Source organism: Esox lucius, chromosome 11, assembly GCF_011004845.1.
Source record: "Esox lucius isolate fEsoLuc1 chromosome 11, fEsoLuc1.pri, whole genome shotgun sequence".
In the NCBI taxonomy this organism is placed as follows: Eukaryota; Metazoa; Chordata; class Actinopteri; order Esociformes; family Esocidae; genus Esox; species Esox lucius.
Window position 1 is genome coordinate 21,235,778 of NC_047579.1, and position 18,278 is coordinate 21,254,055.

The window sequence follows — 18,278 nt, forward strand, 5'->3', positions numbered from 1 at the left end:
GACTCTTTAATGTTTGGTTGTACCACCATTCACGGCAATAATTGCTTTTAATATTTTTAATAAATATGGACTATATTTGCTCCAGGTTATTTTGGTTGGTTGAATGACACTTGTGGACTGCAATTTTCAAATAGTGCCACATACACTCAAAGGGACTGAGAGGACTTTCATTGGGTCAATAAAGGACATTGACCTTTTTGTTCTTGAGCCACTACAATTTGGCATTGGCCTTGTGCTTAGATCATTGTCCTCCTGAAAGCTGAATTTCCTCCCATACAGACTGGAGCAGATAATCTTTCACTGTTTCCCTGTATTTTGCTCCATCCAGAAGATGCCCAGTTCCTGCTGATGATTAGCATCTTCACTGCATGATGTTTTCACAACCATACTTCACTTTAAGGATGATTGTTCTTCAGGCATGGGCATTTTGTAGCCCTCTCTTGGTCTCATCTGACCACAAAACACTTTCCCACATTGAAACTAGGTCACTATAATGCTTTGAAATTGTACTTTTGAGTAACTGTGTATTACTTGCCACCCTCCAAAAAAAAAAACATTGTTATGCAGAATTCCTGATACGGTTGGATGGTGTTAGAATCACCCCATTCTCAGGCATTTAATTCTGTAGCTTCTTCAAAGTGATTGTTCACCTCTCTGTTGCTTCTCTCATATCCTAGTCTAGTTCTTGATCTATGCATTTTCATTACTTTATCTCTAATGTCAGTAGAATGCTCTTTGGTGTTCATATTCCTTTTGTTTAACAGCCTGGCCAATTATCTTTCAATAGTATGATTTTTATACAGAAAATGTGACCCCAACTTTTATTGGTTCACTGAAAGTGGTCATGGGTAACGATCCTCCTAATGTCAAATTATTTAATTATTTAAATTTCCCAACATGAAACCAATAACTGATTTTCAGTGCCAGTGTTTTGAAATACAATTACAAACGTTACTGCATTTCAATGTACTCTTGGTAATTCAGTAAAATTATTGAATTGGTCAGGGGTCTGAATCATCATCTTCAAGGAACTTTATGTGGTCAAATGTGGCTACTTATTTGTCATGAAATATCAATCAATACTGATTCCATTTGTATCACATAGAGGTCAGTCATACTGGAGGTAAAACAGAGCTCCAGCCCTCTAACCACCTTAAGTCTTCCTTGGTCCGGCATGGCCGAGTCCAAAACCACTTGCCTGGTAGTGGCGTCTATTTCATTCAGTAGAGCGTAGTGCTAGCAACACTGGACTTATTGGGTATATTTCGTCGAGGGGACAATACAAAAATCATTTGCGAACTTTTCTGGCTGGTTAACCAAACACACCAAACACTGGCCAAACGCAAAACAGGACAGACAGTATACCATGAAAGATTTTTTATTTTTTTTTCGTCAGGCAGGTCTGTACCGACCACAGTCATCACACAAGCGCGTAAAGGCTACTGTATAATAAAGGCTCCGCTTATTTCCACTTAAGGCATTCGCTTCGCGCACCTTACAACAGGCGCAAGTACAAGACGCACAGAGTCGAGCAAGTTTTGAGTCGTGCAATCCACCGACAGTTCTCGAGTAATTGTAAATCGGACAGTGTTACCAGATGATCCTCACGGTTATTTTCGAACCTATTTTAAACAGTCGGCCGAGAGTGGTCCTTTTGCCTGAAATTATTGGACAGGTATTTCCGAAGGTTTCATGCGGGGAATGAAGACGCAGTGACCTCCCTGATGAACTGTCTCGATAAGGAATAAAGTTTAACTTTAGAATGAGATTTCCTTGATTTTAATGGTAAGGAATTTACGTAAAATATAACTGTTTCATTATCATCATGTGATATTGGTCGCATATGCAACCGATTTTCTAAATGGAATGTTCGTTCGTTTTAGGTGTTTTCACTGAATGTGTATTGATGAAATGCTATCGAAATATTCATATAATACAACATTTCTAAAACAAACATTTACACTTTTGTGAAAAAGCTTATTGTGATCGTTCTTCCTTACTGGCACATTAATAGTCTGAAAGATGTATGTCAATCATGGCTTTAAGTTTGACTAACCAACAACACGCACACTTTAATTTCTGATCTTTTATTACATTAAACATGGTCCAATACAGAACACTAATCGAAAAGTATATTACTAACCCAGAAGATACTAAACGAAGACAGGAACATATTAAATGTTACACCTGGGTGTCATGAAAAATAGTTTGTGATCTTTATGGTTTCAAACTGAACCTTATCGGTGAATCTGTCTGAAACGAAGATTGGATTTTACGGATCAGGGGTCTGTCAAATGCATGAACAAACAGCTGAGTAGGTCCTTATCTTCAACTCCAGATTTCCCCCATGAACTAAAGGTTTGTGCCTCTGCGATCTGTGCATAGAAAGATAGAAAATAGCAATCTGTTAGGTGCTTGACAGGCACACAGATGGTCTACTCTACCCGATTATTCTTTTGTATTCGTCTGTATTCTGATTCAGCATGCTGTAAACCACTAAGCCAGTCAATCGGTGCCTGAAAAGACGCTGGAGATATCTAGCAGAAAAAGGTTGACAGTCTATCAGGAGGTGTCTGAACAGCCCACGCGTTGTCTGTTCTATTTTATTATATTTCAATCTAGAATCAACCCACTATAACTTATACAGACAGTGCCTGAATAGACAGAGGGGAGTAATCTGGCAGAAAAATATATACAGCAGCTTGGTCGACCATTTATTCTAGTCATCTCTGAATTCTATTTAATTAAAATATTGTGTACCACTAGACTACTAAATCCGAACGATTTGTTGAACAATAACTTAATGTTCCAGCCGTTGGTAGGTCAACAGCACCCCACTGACTCCATTGCAACAGTTTGAAAGTTGTTCCGAGTTGTTATTATTTAAATGTTGCTTCGCAATGACTCAAATACAACGTATAGCCTTTTCTCTATATATACTATTATGTACCACTCTCGTAACGTTTTCAGAGAGAACATGAAATCTGTCAGACATGTCACAGCGGTCACGAGGTTCATTACGTCATCCTATAACCATGTATGCTAATCATGGGGGGAAAACAGTAGTTAACGACATACCAACATCCCTGTTGAAGGATGAAGTCGCAGACTTGCTACATATAGATCAACTTTATTGCATCATTTATATTGTATTCCTAAATGGAAACCCAATGGGTGCCAGTCAAAAGTAATGCATACAAGGAATAGGATCCAATCAGGGACAAGTAGTCACGGACACTAAGTCCAGGCACTGTTGGTTCTACAGTTGCCCTCCCTCCCTCTCTTCCTCCCTCATATCTTGTGTTGCTTATTTAGCCACAATAGACAGGCAGCTTTCATTGTCTGTGGAGGTGCCCTGACAAATTGGTGTAATGAAAACATTGTATGATATTGACATTATCCAAGGCTGACAAGGGCATCCCTCCCACAGTGTACTGACACAGACATGCACTCCAATTTGACTCTGGCTTACTGATTACGGTGTCCTTCCTTTCTTTTAATTACTTAGACAAGTTTAATTTGCATTCTAATTTAAATTTGTTCCCACCCCCTAATGAATACACGTTGTTTATTATATCGTAAGTGGAGGTATTGTGAGTAACCTTTAGGTTGCTATTTATTAAGGGATGAATATTGGCATGTATAAAGTAAAGGGCAAGCAGTTCTCAGGAGGTGGGCTGTGACTGGGGAGTTTGCTGCAAGATTCTCCAATGGTGTGTGTCTGGTGGTGAGGGAGGGTGTCTTGTCCAATAAAGATAAGGTTAAAGTATAGACTGTCAGCTTCAAATTTGACAGCATTTTACTGCATATTGAATTAAGGTTATCACAATTAAATTTGCTGTATATTCTTAAGCAGCATTTTAGTTTTATTACATTAGTGCATGCACAAGAGAACTCTCAATGTCTAGTCATGATTGTAGGCTTTGCATTTGAAGTTCGTTGCTGGTGTCTGACAACATGCAACGTGGTCTTATTGCAGGTCATAGGTAGCCATAAGTAATGTTATGTCCCCGCATATGTACACACACTTATACCCATCAGCCATAACATAATGACCACCTGCCTGATATTGTGTAGGTCCCCCTTTTGCCGCCAAAACAGCCTAGACCCGTCGAAGCATGGACTCCACTGGACCTCTGAAGGTGTGCTGTGGTATCTGGCACCAAGAAGTTAGTAGCAGATCCATTAAGTCCTGTAAGTTGCAAGGTGGGGCCTCCATGGATCAGACTTCTTTGTCCAGAACATCCCACAGATGCTCGATTGGATTGAGATCTGGGGAATTTGGAGGCCAAGTCAACACCTTGAACTTGTTGTGTTCCTCAAAACCATTCCTAAACAATTTCTGCTTTGTGGCAGGGCACATTATCCTGCTGAAAGAGGCCAATGCCATCAGGGAATACCGTTGCCATGAAAGGGTGCACATGGTCTGCAACAATGCTTAGGAAGGTGGTATGTGTCAAAGTAACATCCACATGAATGGCAGGACCCAAGGTTTCCCAACAGAACATTGCCCAAAGCATCACACTGCCTCTGCCAGCTTGCCTCCTTCCCATAGTGCATCCTGGTGCCATGTGTTCTCCAAGTAAGCGACGCACACGCACCCCTCCATCCTTGTGATGAAACAAAAAAACATGATTCATCAGACCAGGCCACCTTCTTCTATTGCTCTGTGGTCCAGATGCTTACATGCCCATTGTAGATGCTTTCGGCAGTGGACAGGGGTCAGCATGGGCACCCTGACTGGTCTGCGGCTACATAGCCCCATAGGCAACAAACTGCGATGCACTGCGTGTTCTGACACCTTTCTATCAATACCAGCATTAACTGTTTCAGCAATTTGAGCTACAGTGGCTTGTCTGTTGGATCAGACCACACGGGCCAGCCATTGGTTCCCCATGTCCCTGTTGCCGGTTCACCGCTTTTCCTTCCATGGACCACTTTTGAAAGGTACTGACCACTGCAGACTGAGAACACCCCACAAGGGTTGCAGTTTTGGAGATGCCCTGACCCAGTTGTCGAGCCATCACAATTTGGCCCTTGTCAAAGTCCCTCAGATCCTTATGCGTGCTATTCTTCCTGTTTCTAACACATCAACTTTGAGGACATAATGTTCACTTGCTGCCTAATATATGCCACCCACTGACAGGTGCCATGATAACAAGATTATCAGTGTTACTCACTTCACCTGTCAATGGCTGATCGGAGTACGTGTGAACAGTCATTCAGACATGAACAATTTCACATTTGAAAAGTCTGTTTTATGCATTGATAATGAAGCATAGATGTGATTTTTAGTTCTACCTGTTGTCCCAATAGGTCCGGCTTACCTGGGAACAGTTCGGAAATGTTGATCTGCTAAATATGGTGGTATTTTGTGCAGCAGCATCTTGCTCCAGAAAATGGACAAACGATAGGAGTGAAGTCGGAATCATTTTTCTCATCAGAATTCTTTATTTTTTATTTTTTATTAATGGTCTCAGCAAGCTTGCAACAGTAAATTATGAATGTATGTTGCACACAACAAACATGCAATAACAAATGTTTTCAACAAATATCACATTATTACTGGATATGACCAGTATATGGGGTTGGGTAGCTTTTGTCCAAAAAAAAAGTAGCCTAGATATAGCCTACTCCTATTTCTGCCCTCAAATGATTACACTATAGTTAGCATAACAAATTCAGTTAGCTAGCTAGCTCTGTTTAACTTACTGTAACTAATATTGTAATTTGTACATTGAAATTAAATTATAATATTTAAATTAATTTAGAATACATGTGTTATAATGTAAAATCACAGTTAATTGTCATCATAGGAAATAAAGAAATATTTTTTTGCCCTGTTTTTAAAGTACTATTCTGTGTCTTCCTACATTTAATACAATATAGCCATTTGTACTTTCAAATTAACAAATTATTTAAAACAATTTCAATTGGATTAGTTTGTTAATATTCTGAAAAGCAGAGGAATTGCTCTGCATGACAGTGGTTATTTATATAATATTAAGGAACTACAAGTGTATCTTTTATTGCTGTTTTAGAAAAGGTCCCAGGTAAGATGGCTGCCAAATTGCTCCCTTCTGATGAATAGTGGTTCTATGACATCAGCCAATCTAGTGATCTATTATCTATCCTTTTATGTACATACATTTGCCTATTTGCGTGTCCACAGTTGGTGACCGTGTTGGTTACGTCGATTCATATACAGTATAATCTCATTAAAGGAAGCAATGTACAACAAACAATGGTTAAGGGTTCAGGTTTGCAAACAGTCCAGCGTGGTTAAGGTTAGGATTTGTGTTTGAAGCACGGTTAGACTTTTTTCGTTGCACATACCATATGATTTGAACTTGCAAACGTTGGAGTCAGAGTCGGTGGGGTCTCGGGAGGGCACACCTCAAATCACATCTGGCCTCCTTGGAGGTCTGAAAACGTACCTATAATATTTTTTTGCCACTGACACTCAGTGTCAAGATTTCTGTTGAATGTTTGTAAAACTCCAATCAAAGGCTTGTTGAAGTCAGGCTTAGAGTGGGTTCACTATTTCTTTGAACTGGATAGAACCCATTTCCTGATAGTGTTTAGTTCCTACCTAGGTTGCAAAATATCTAAAAAGAAGCAAAGATGGAAGAAAAATTTTATTCTGTTTTGGAAGAGTTGTGTTCTATTGATAACATCAAGATAATAAAGACATTACGACTTTTCTGCTTAAATGCTGTTCTGAATGTTTTGGCGTTCCTTCCTACAGGCAATCATTCGTTAGGCAGAAAGGTTTTGGTACATCTGGGGTTGAGACTGTCCCAACACCTCTTTTCATTTGAGTTTAGGATTAGATTTTCCCCCAAAAAAACTGCTAATTCTTTATACCTCATCCATACTTCCTTTAGATTTTAACAGAAGATTGTGACAGGAGACATATACCGCTTTAGAAAACTCACAGATCAGTGTTACCAGTCCTATTACAGTTAGGGGCAGAAATAATTGGATACTGAGCTTTGTTATTTTGGCTGTCTGCCAAAATATGTTCAAGTTACAGTTAAATATGGGCTTAAAGTGCTGTCTCTCAGCTTTAATTTGAGGGTATTCACATCCAAATTGGTGAAATAATTTATGAATTACAACTTTAACATGTAGCCCCCTCATTTTCAAGGGACCTAAAGTAATTGGACAATTGACTCAAAAGCTGTTTCATGGACAGGTGTGGGTTATTCCTTCGTTATTTATTCATCAATAAAGCAGGCAAAAAAGGTCTGGAGTTGCTGTGCTGGACTGTGAACCCACAACATGTGGACAAAGGAGCTCTCAAAGCAAGTGAAACATACCAAAACAAATCCATCAGAGAGATAGCAGGAACATTGTTGGGAACACAGCTTTTCTCCGAACACCAACACTGTTTTTTTGCAAGAAGTCTTTCAAACTTAGCACAATGGAAATTACATCTGTGGAATTCCATGAAGTGTGAGAAACACAAAAACACTGTGAAAAGCCTCCAACAAATGCCTGGCATTTCTGAGTTCTGTTTGGTCATATCACAGACAACAGTTCCATGAAGTACAGCCAGTAACATTATTGTTAGCAGTAGGCTAACTGCTCTAACAACGCCGTCCAATCAGAATGTACCAAATTGTTGATTTGGCCAATCCTAATGTTCCTGCTATCTCTCTGATGGATTTGTTTTGGTATGTTTCACTTGCTTTGAGAGCTCCTTTGTCCACATGTTGTGGGTTCACAGTCCAGCACAGCAACTCCAGACCTTTTTTGCCTGCTTTATTGATGAATAAACAACGAAGGAATAACCCACACCTGTCCATGAAACAGCTTTTGAGTCAATTGTCCAATTACTTTAGGTCCCTTGAAAATGAGTGGGCTACATGTTAAAGTTGAGAACTGATGCCAACTATCACAAGTGCTGACATCTAACATTCTGACTAGAATTGTGGTTCCTCTCTGTGCACCACCTGAGCTACAATGCATTCACAAATCACACATAATTTTTTGCATCACCTCTTCACAATAACAGAACATAATAAATACTTTTAAAAAGACAAAATAAGAAGATTTAAGACATTTCAAGGGCTTTGATTTAGATAAATTAATTTAAGATATTTTAAGACTTTTTAAAGACCTGCAGATACCCTCTAGGAAATGGTTATGTTTCTTGCTCAAATACTGATATGGTTTTTCCCAAACATGACATACATCCACAGATTTTTGCAATTTCACTTAGCTAGCTACTTTTGCACTGAAAGCAAAAATCCTACAGCTAACGCCCACCCAACCCACGCACCCAGCAGCCCTGACCACGACGCTCTAGCAAATCTTTACTTTAGTTAAAGCTACATGTGTGTAATACTGCCCCTAGCGACAGTACTTACTGTCAAAATGTTACATTATATGCGTATAACAGACTGTCTAAACATAAATGGCTTTAAGTTTTATTGACTGTGAAAACGTAAATATATACCAATGCCGGTGACTTACTTTACGTACAAAGTATGTTTCCAATATATTGCCAGCCTGCAACACAAGAAAGTGACAGTGCAGGTCAATATGGCCTTCATGACTCAGATGAATAATAAACGTTAGGAATGCCAAAATCAACTGTTTGGCACATTAAATGGTTAGCACTGCATCTTGTCTGCTAAGATACAACCACAAGGACTCAAAACTCATTGGATGGCAATTCACCTTGCAGGATGATCCCTCCGCCACGCTGCCAAAGCAACAAAAAAGAATTTCAGGGACATGAATTGGAATGTTCTTAACAGGACAAGTCCATACCCAACCGGAATAGAACTATGCATGTTTTCTTCTTGCTGAAAACAAGACTGAAGACAAAAGTGGCCTGAAACAAACAGGAACTGATGATGGCTGTAGTACAGGCCTAACAGAGCATCACCTGGAAAAATGTCAGGTGATGTTTATGGGTGGGACACTTTAGACAGTCATCCAAAATGTCACAATAATATTATGTTTAATTGTCCCCTAAAGAGAGCAGATTCCTTGTATATATAAAAAGGCTGAATTTTGTACACAGTAAAATGCCCTGAGTTTAGAGCTGACAGTCTGCACTTTAACCTCTTAGTCACTGATTCATTTCAAATCCAATGTGCTGCAATACAGAGTTAAAACAACTGAACCTGTGTCCATATCCAAATATTCATGGAGTGCACTGTACACGTATATATTTTATAAATAAGGCACATCATATTAAGTCCTACATTTTGCAAATGATTGTATTATGGAAATATGCAAATATTTAGAGTGCCACCATACATGTACAAGATCAGACCCCTAACAAAATATGTTGTTTTGAAATATTAATTGGTAAAAATAATGAACCTCTATTTCATAAACTAATTTGTCGGTGGTGTTTGTGATTGTAAGTGTCCTGTGATAAAAGGTTGTTTTGTACCATAACGCTTTAGTTGGTACTAGGAATCAATTATAGAATGGTGGAACGTGTAGCCACTCTACACCCAATTTGTTTATTAGGATCACCATTAGCTCCGGCCAAAGCAACCTACACTTCCCATGTTCCACAGAAAACATAGCTTAACAAATAAAAAAACACTTATCCATTAGTAGATGCTTCATGGGAAATGCGTAGAATTGAACACTATAAAATTTAAAGCTACAACAACACTTTCTCTGGCCTATGGGAAATTGTGCAGAATTTCTGGAAATTGAATGTATAACTACATTTAATAAGGGCTTTAAATATGATTAGTAATGTTAGTAGCCAACTTGCTCACTTCATGCTGTGAAACTAATTTGTTCATAAAACTGCTTGACAACTCTTCCGCCCAGCTCAAAGTAAATGGAGCTAAACTAAGGGACTGGAAAATGTTTTCTAAGTCACTAAATCCCTCGAAAAGGTCTCTGAAATGTATTTTAAAGTTAATTTGGAAAAACAAATGCAAATGTTCTTCCTAAGTAATGCAATTCACCTGATTAAGTGCTGGTATTTTATATTCATCATATGATGTGTCCTGGGTTAGGTTGTTTTAGACCATTATGCTTTAGTTTGTACTCGAAAAGAATTATACAAAGGTCACTTAGAGTATCTTATTCAGTAAATTAGCACAAATTATGTCAGGAAATGTTTAGCCACCCTGCACTATATCGGTTTATTAGGGTCCCCAATTGCTCCATGCAAATCAGCATCTTATTGTAAAAACAGTATGTATGTATGTTTGTGCATTTACTGTATATTTACTCTTACTGGGTTCCAAGTGGATTTACACATTCCTCAGCAAGTGTTAGATTACTTGCAGGTCTGAGGTGTCCAGTATCCAATGAGTGGATGATTTTTATACACTTTATTGGTAATTTCTCATAGTGTCCAAACACGTCGTTTAAAATCTTACTTTTATTTTAAAATGTTGTCCACTTCCATAAAACACAAACCAGTGCAACACTACAATTAACAGGCGACCAGAAATAACTAGCTGAAAGCCATACCTCCTGTAAGCCATGATTTAATAAATACAACTTTCCAGTGTATTTTGGCCTTTTGTGTCAGTGAGTAACCACCCATGAATGTATGCGTCAGTGACTGGGACTGGTGGTTGATGTTGAACATTTTCAAGCATTTCGAAACCCTTTGAAGTTACACACATTTGTAGAGTTCACCAATGTTCTTTTTTCATATCTGTTTATCAGATTGCTTTTGCTTGGCCACTGTGCTGCCAGACTTTGACTGTATTTCTTTAAACTGTATTTTTACATGATTATCTGTTTAACAGTGAAGGGATACATTTCACAGAAATGTATTTTCTGATCATGAGAGTTTTATGTTATAACACAGGATCATGTTAACCTTCAAATGTTTATCCCTTTGATTTCACAGCATTCTACCATTTCAATTTTATTTTTAAAACATGAAAGATTTACCCGTTAATTTGTAAAAACAAACAAAAAGATCAGCTGGCCCCAAGATCTGGAACATACAGTAAGGGCTGGCTCTGGAACTGCCAACCGAGCAAAAGGGCAGAACAGGATCTTGGCTGCATTCTTCTCCGATTCCTCTAATGGGGATGATGGTCTTCTTTGTACTCCCTGCCTCCACGGGTGTCCAGAAAGCTGTTGCATCCTAGAGCCAAGGGAACACTCCTGCAACAGAAGCATGTTGTTAATACTAATTCCGCATGTGCAGTTAACAGCAAAGTGTTTTGTTTTGATCCATTTGAGAGAAAAACAGAATGAATGTCCACTTATATTTATGTAATGTTCTGTTAGGCCTTCAGCAATCGGTAAATGTACAGACAGAGATAGAAAGAACAGGAGGCACCCTATTGATTTTGTTAGTTCTTTGCGTCCATCCATGACTCTGGGATGCCATGGTCAAAGTTCCTAGGGCACTCCGACAGAGAGGAAGAGATAGAGACAGAGATGTTCTGCTAACTAATTGTAAAGAACAAAACTCTAAACCCTTGCAAAGCGGAATAGGGACCACACTGAAAAAGCATTTCTATAAGCTCCCATAGAAAATTACCTATTTACTGCACACTAGAATAGCTACATTCAAATAAACAATAATTGAAGTTAGATTTGTGTTGGCTATATATTTTTTAATAATGTAAACAAGTGAAATTGTTTATTGTCGAGCAGTCATCTTCAGAGGAAATGCATAACTCCTTCCCCACAGTGACCTCATTATTCTCTGCATTGGAAATGAGATGATTGGCTCCATCTGTATTTGAGACGTGTGAGCAGTGACGTGGGTGACATGAAAGGATGCTTCCTGTACTTATTCATTTGTTGTTGACAAATGAGCCAAAGCTATGCCTATCTGTGTCTGCCTGATCAGAGATATTTAGATATTAGGAAGGCCTAATGGTATCTTCTAACCCAACCTGACATAAATAGGTTGCTTCATGAAGCTCTAAACATACAAACGTGAGTTGATAGAATATCAATATGCCCACCTATCTGGATTTTTCACAGTAATAGCTGATTTTGATAAACTGTTCAAATTGCAGCAGGTTGAAGGTGGAGGAAGCTACTATTGTGAAATCTCATGCTATACCAACACAGCAGCTTGCTTACTACAGAGGGGAGAGCAAGTATTTGATACACAGCCGATTTTGCAGGTTTTCCTACTTACAAAGCATCCAGAATATCACATTGTATGATTTTTAAATAATTTATAAGTATGTGATCACCTACCAACCAGTAAGAATTCCGGCTCTCACAGACCTGTTAGTTTTTCTTTAAGAAGCCCTCCTGTTCTCCACTCATTACCTGTATTAACTGCAACTGTTTGAACTCGTTACCTGTATAAAAGACACCTGTCCACACACTCAATCAAACAGACTTCAACCTCTCCACAATGGCCAAGACCAGATAGCTGTGTAAGGACATCAGGGATAACATTGTAGACCTGCACAAGGCTGGGATGGGCTACAGGACAATAGGCAAGCAGCTTGGTGAGAAGGCAACAACTGTTGGCGCAATTATTAGAAAATGGAAGACGTTCAAGATGACTGTCAATCTCCCTAGATCTGGGGCTCCGTGCAAGATCTCACCTCGTGGGGCATCAATGATCATGAGGAAGGTGAGGAATCTGCCCAGAACTACAAGGCAGGACCTGGTCCATGACCTGAAGAGAGCTGGGACCACAGTCTCAAAGAAAACCATTAGTAACACACTACGCCATGATGGATTAAAATACTGCAGCGCACGCAAGGTCCCACTGCTCAAGCCAGCGAATGTCCAGGCCCGTCTGAAGTTTGCCAATGACCATCTGGATGATCCAGAGGAGGAATGGGAGAAGGTCATGTGGTCTGATGAGACAAAAATAGAGCTTTTTGGTCTAAACTCCACTCGCCGTGTTTGGAGGAAGAACAAAGTTCTTGAGTACAAACCCAAGAACACCATCCCAATTGTGAAGCATGGAGGTGGAAACATCATTCTTTGGGGATGCTTTTCTACGAAGGGGACAGGACGACTGCACCATATTGAGGGGAGGATGGATGGGCCCATGTATCGTGAGATCTTGGCCAACAACCTCCTTCCCTCAGTAAGAACATTGAAGATGCTGGGTCTTCCAGCATGACAACGACCCGAAACACACAGCCAGGGAACTAAGGTGTGGCTCCGTAAGAACTATCTCAAGGTCCTGGAGTGGCCTAGCCAGTCTCCAGACCTGAACCCAATAGAAAATCTTTTAGAGGGAGCTGAAAGTCCGTATTGCCCAGCGACAGCCCCGAAAGGATCTGTATGGTCTGTATGGTGGAGTGGGACAAAATACCTGCTGCAGTGTGTGCAAACCTGGTCAAGAACTACAGGAAACGTATGATCTCTGTAATTGCAAACAAAGGTTTCTGTACCAAATATTAAGTTTTCTGATGTATCAAATACTTATGTCATGCAATAATATGCAAATTAATTAATCCTACAGTGTGATTTTCTGGATTTTTGTTTTAGATTCCGTCACTCACAGTTGAAGAGTACTTATGATAAAAATTACAGACTTCAACATGCTTTGTAAGTGGGAAAACCGGCAGTGTATCAAATACTTGTTCTCCCCACTGTATATGTGGGATGCACTGGTTAGCAGCCTCACTAACCATTTTTATTTTTGTTTAAAATTATTTTTGTTTTATTTTATTTTTGATCTTTAACCAGAGAAAGCATGCTTGGTTTTCATCAAGTTGGGTGAAACAGAGCAGGAAAGAATAAATGTGCACATGTGTTTTTATTAGGTTCAGCAATCAGTGAACTTACAGTCAGAAAAAGTAAGAGCAGGAAGCAACCTATTGATTCGGTTACTTCTTCCAATTCATCAATGCGACTGGGATGACTGACGTTCTTTCAGTAACTCAGAGAGAGATAGACAGAGAGAGAAACAGGAGAGAGAGCAACAGAGAGAGAAGAGCAAGTGGAGGGAAAAAACCAGACAGACTGTAAGAGCATGCACATTTACCCGTTTTTTGCATTCCCTCCACACAGGTGGGATGTCATTATTAAAGCTGTTTTGAGAGATCACGGAACAAGAGCCACCATGGACTCCTGGGTGTTCCCCTCCTTGCCCCCCAATCTGACCGGCGAACCCCTGATGTACGACAGCTTCATGCTAGCCAACGACTCAGCAGAGCCCGATGGGAACTATACGGGCGATCACACGTTCAACCAGACCAGCACTATGGTGATCACCTTCCTCTACTTCCTGGTGTGCGGTATCGGGCTCTGCGGCAACGCCCTGGTGATCTACGTTATACTGCGCTACGCCAAGATGAAGACAGTTACAAATATTTACATCATGAATTTGGCGGTCGCAGATGTTCTGTTCATGATGGGGTTGCCGTTTATCGCCATTCAGCTGGCACTAGTCCACTGGCCGTTCGGTCCGGTGTTGTGCCGCGTGGTCATGACCGTGGACTCGCTCAATCAGTTCACCAGCATCTTCTGCCTCATGGTAATGAGCATCGACCGCTACCTGGCCGTGGTGCACCCAATCCGGTCAACCAAGTGGCGCAAGCCACGCATAGCAAAGACCATCAACCTGGGAGTCTGGGGGGTGTCGCTCCTGGTCAACCTGCCCATTGTGATCTACAGCGGTTTGATCACCAAGCACGATAGTTGCTTCTGCACCATAGTGTGGCCGGAGCCCGAGGAGGCTTATTACACAGCCTTCATGTTCTATACCTTCTTCTTAGGTTTCTTCCTGCCGCTCATGGTCATCTGCCTTTGTTACCTTCTCATCATCATCAAGGTTAGTGTTACTTTACCAGTCATGTCTCGACCACAGTGTTCGCAGAACTGGAGTCTGGAGTGGTGTCCGTGTCATGGTGATATTCGTCTTAGATGGCATGGACAGCTTTCTAAGATTAATGTTGTTCTAAAATGGAGACTGTACGATCTATACTTAACCAAATTGTTGTGCCTTACTGTACAGCATGATTTAATGCCTGCGGTGTCGACGCTAATCTTTTTTTGATCTGTTTTCTTATGTTTTTGCCTGCACAGTGAATTTCATTGACATTTGTATTCAAGGTGTTTTGTTGAAATCCACTTTGGTTTGATTATGGTTTGATTAACATTTAGGTGAAGTCTTCTGGGATCCGAGTCGGATCCACTAAGAGGAAGCGTTCAGAGCGCAAGGTGACTCGCATGGTGTCCATTGTGGTGGCCGTGTTCGTTTTCTGCTGGCTGCCATTTTATGTCTTCAATGTGACGTCTGTGACCGGAACAATCTCCACCACGCCCTTCCTGAGGAGCACCTTCGCCTTTGTGGTGGTCCTAGGTTATGCCAACTCGTGCGCGAACCCCATCCTCTACGCATTTCTGTCGGAGAACTTCAAAAAGAGCTTCCAGAACGTTCTCTGTCGTAAAAAAGTGGGCGGGCTGGATGAGATTGAGCGCAGCAACAGCAGACAGGACAAGTCACGCATGATTAATGACCCCACGGACACCCAGAGCACGCTGCTCAATGGAGACCTGCAGACCAGCATTTGATGCTTATTTAATTGCACCCTTAATGCGTGATGTATACCGACATCTTCCATTTCACATCCTAGCTGCCCGACCCCCACAAGCTCAGCATCACACTTACAAATAAACAGAAACATGTACACACACGCACACACACACTCATTCTCTCTCTCTCTTTCTCTCTGAAGGCAGGATTGTCACTGTGACCTGCTGTCATGCCCTTTGAACCACTCACATAGGGGAACAGTAGTGTTAGAGTTGGGAATATCACAGTTAGAGTTGAACTACAATCTGTAGTGGATACCGTGCTGGTTTTAAAGCCCATACATTGTAATATAGAGTAAATTTAGTTGAGAGTTTTCCCTCTGGTGTTTGGATGGTAGTCAGTGTCCTGAGTGTAGTATTGACACCAGAAAGAAGTGGCCAGTGACAGGACCAGACCAGTGTTGTGTTTCTTATTAAAACCAGAAAATAAATGAAGGATGGAACCAAGAGGTACAACTCAGACAGTTACCTAATGTAACCCATTTGAATGACAGCCCACACAATTTAACCATGGTGAACACATTATACACTGGTAGGTGTGAACCTTTCTGAACACATTTTACACTGGTAGTTGTGAACCTTTCTGAACACATTTCACACTGGTAGTTGTGAACCTTTCTGAACACATTTTACACAGGTAGGTGTGACCCTTGATATCTATCTTTATCTCGCATTTTCTTGGAACCAATGGATTACGAACATAGGAAATACGACAAAGTGGACTATGGCTATAGCCAGTGAGACAGTGTGGATATTGACTTTTGCAAGTATAGTTTGCCTTAAACAACAGGCTCTGCAGAATGTGGACTTGGTAACAGGGCTCAGATAATTGATTGAGTAACAACCATGAGCATATGACCACATCACCCTCTGGATCATTACTCCAATGTATGGTTCAGTGGTCAAAGTACGTTCAACAGAGGGAGGAGGAACAGTTGTGATGCTGGTACACCTTCGATGACTGAAAAAGCCACTGCAGTCCTAATACGCAAACTGCAGTGTCATTAACACTTGTCACAGTTGAGAGGCATGGCACGAGGCACAGAGCTGTAGGAGATCCTTTTATTAACACGCACAAAAATAACAAAAGGCGTGTATAACTGTGAACTGAGGCGCAACACAAAGCTAACTCCAAACAATGACCAAAAAACTAAAAGGAAAACAAGAGCAACTTAAAAAGAGTCCCCAACCACAGGCAATAGGGAGCAGCTGCCTCTGATTGGGGACAATTAAACCTAAGTACACAGAGATGCCAAGGGGCACCTCAGCAGTCAGGCCCTGACTGTGTCCTCCAGGCACGTAGAGATGCCTAGAGGCCCCCAGCCAGGACCTGGCAACACTGTGGTTATACTTAGTGTTTTTTTTCTTTCTTTTATGGACACACTTTATGTGGACAAATATTTTGCATTGAATCTTGGGCTTGCAGAATATGCTGTACATGTACACACTTGAATTGTTGAATCATATAATTAAGGATGAGTGATATGAGTCCCCTAGTCACTGTAAATGCATTTTCACTGATATTTTGTCCACACCTATTTGTAATGAACCTTTAACTTTTATTTATGCTGTGTTTCGGTGATGCTAAAAGACTTAGAAATTGATGATTAAGCCAACCTGACAAACCTGGGAACATATGAGTGACAACATGGGTGCCAGTGCCATAACAGTCTTTGCTATAGATTTGGAACTCTGCTATTCTAGTTGACTCGCCGCAAAGCCTACCCAGAACGTACTAATGGATAGCAACTGTTGTCATCTCTGACACGTCAGAAGCATGACGGGCAACTGGGGCGTTTTCATGAAAAATAAGTGAAATGTTTTAAATGGCCTAATGACTGTGAACAAGGTGTACTTACTGCTGTGATTACTGAAATGCAGAGCATTTTAGATTTTTTTTTTTCTTCAAATCTATAATTCTAATTATGTATATATATACAGAGCTGGAAATGAAGCTCGCCGCTCGCCTAAGGCGAGTAGTTTACATTTCGTGCGAGTCTAATTTTAGAACCACTAGTACGTCAGGCGAGTGAATTCTTACCGATAAGTTCGAGGGGGTTTTAACTGCGGTGACTGAAGTTAATGAGTCATCAGCCCTCGTATTATGAGGCTCATAATCAGTCCGCCAGACTCGCCTTAAAATAAATAGTGGTAAACCTTGCTAAGCCCCACCCCCTTGGTTACTGTAGCTACAATTGTACGGTATTCTAATATCTTTGACTTTGTAAATGTTACATTATCCTGAATGCAGCCCATGTTTCAGTGAATACTTTTGTATGCACTATTTAATTATTTATTTTTTTGCATATATCTGGGTGACTTGCATTTACAAAACTCTTCTCTCAAAGTGGTAATATAATATTGTGCACAGATTAATAAAAAATATATATAGAAAACATCCATTTATATAGTACTAGCCCTGTTCGTTACTCTGTAAATAGAGTTACAAACAGGGCTAGTAACATTTTACCCAGGCTAGTGGACATATTGGCCTACTGGCCCAGCTGGCTAGTGCCAAAAAACCTTAAGATCCACCCCTGTATGTGTGTGTATAATTTCCTTCAGAAAGTATTCAGACCCCCTTCACTTGCTTCTTATTTTGTTGTGTTAAAAACTTAATTCATTTGTACCATTAATCTACACACAATATTCCATAATGACAAAGCAAAAACTAGACTGACAATTTATTGATAATAAATAAATTAAATGTCGAGTACATAAGCATGAGACCCTTTGCCATAACTCTCCAAATTGAGCATTGATGCATTCTGTGTCCTTTGATTATCCTTTTGATG

The 18,278-nt window shown here is 40.3% G+C and overlaps 1 protein-coding gene across 1 annotated transcript; it reads left to right on the top strand.

Moving 5' to 3' along the window:
* Nucleotides 1–1,495: 1,495 nt before the first annotated feature.
* LOC105012867 (somatostatin receptor type 2) lies at nt 1,496–18,077 on the top strand. The gene is made up of 3 exons (XM_010873977.4): nt 1,496–1,785; nt 13,957–14,719; nt 15,052–18,077. Exons 2-3 carry the CDS (start codon nt 14,009–14,011, stop codon nt 15,460–15,462), a joined length of 1,122 nt encoding a protein of 373 aa, XP_010872279.2. The 5' UTR covers nt 1,496–1,785; nt 13,957–14,008; the 3' UTR covers nt 15,463–18,077.
* Nucleotides 18,078–18,278: the final 201 nt, after the last annotated feature.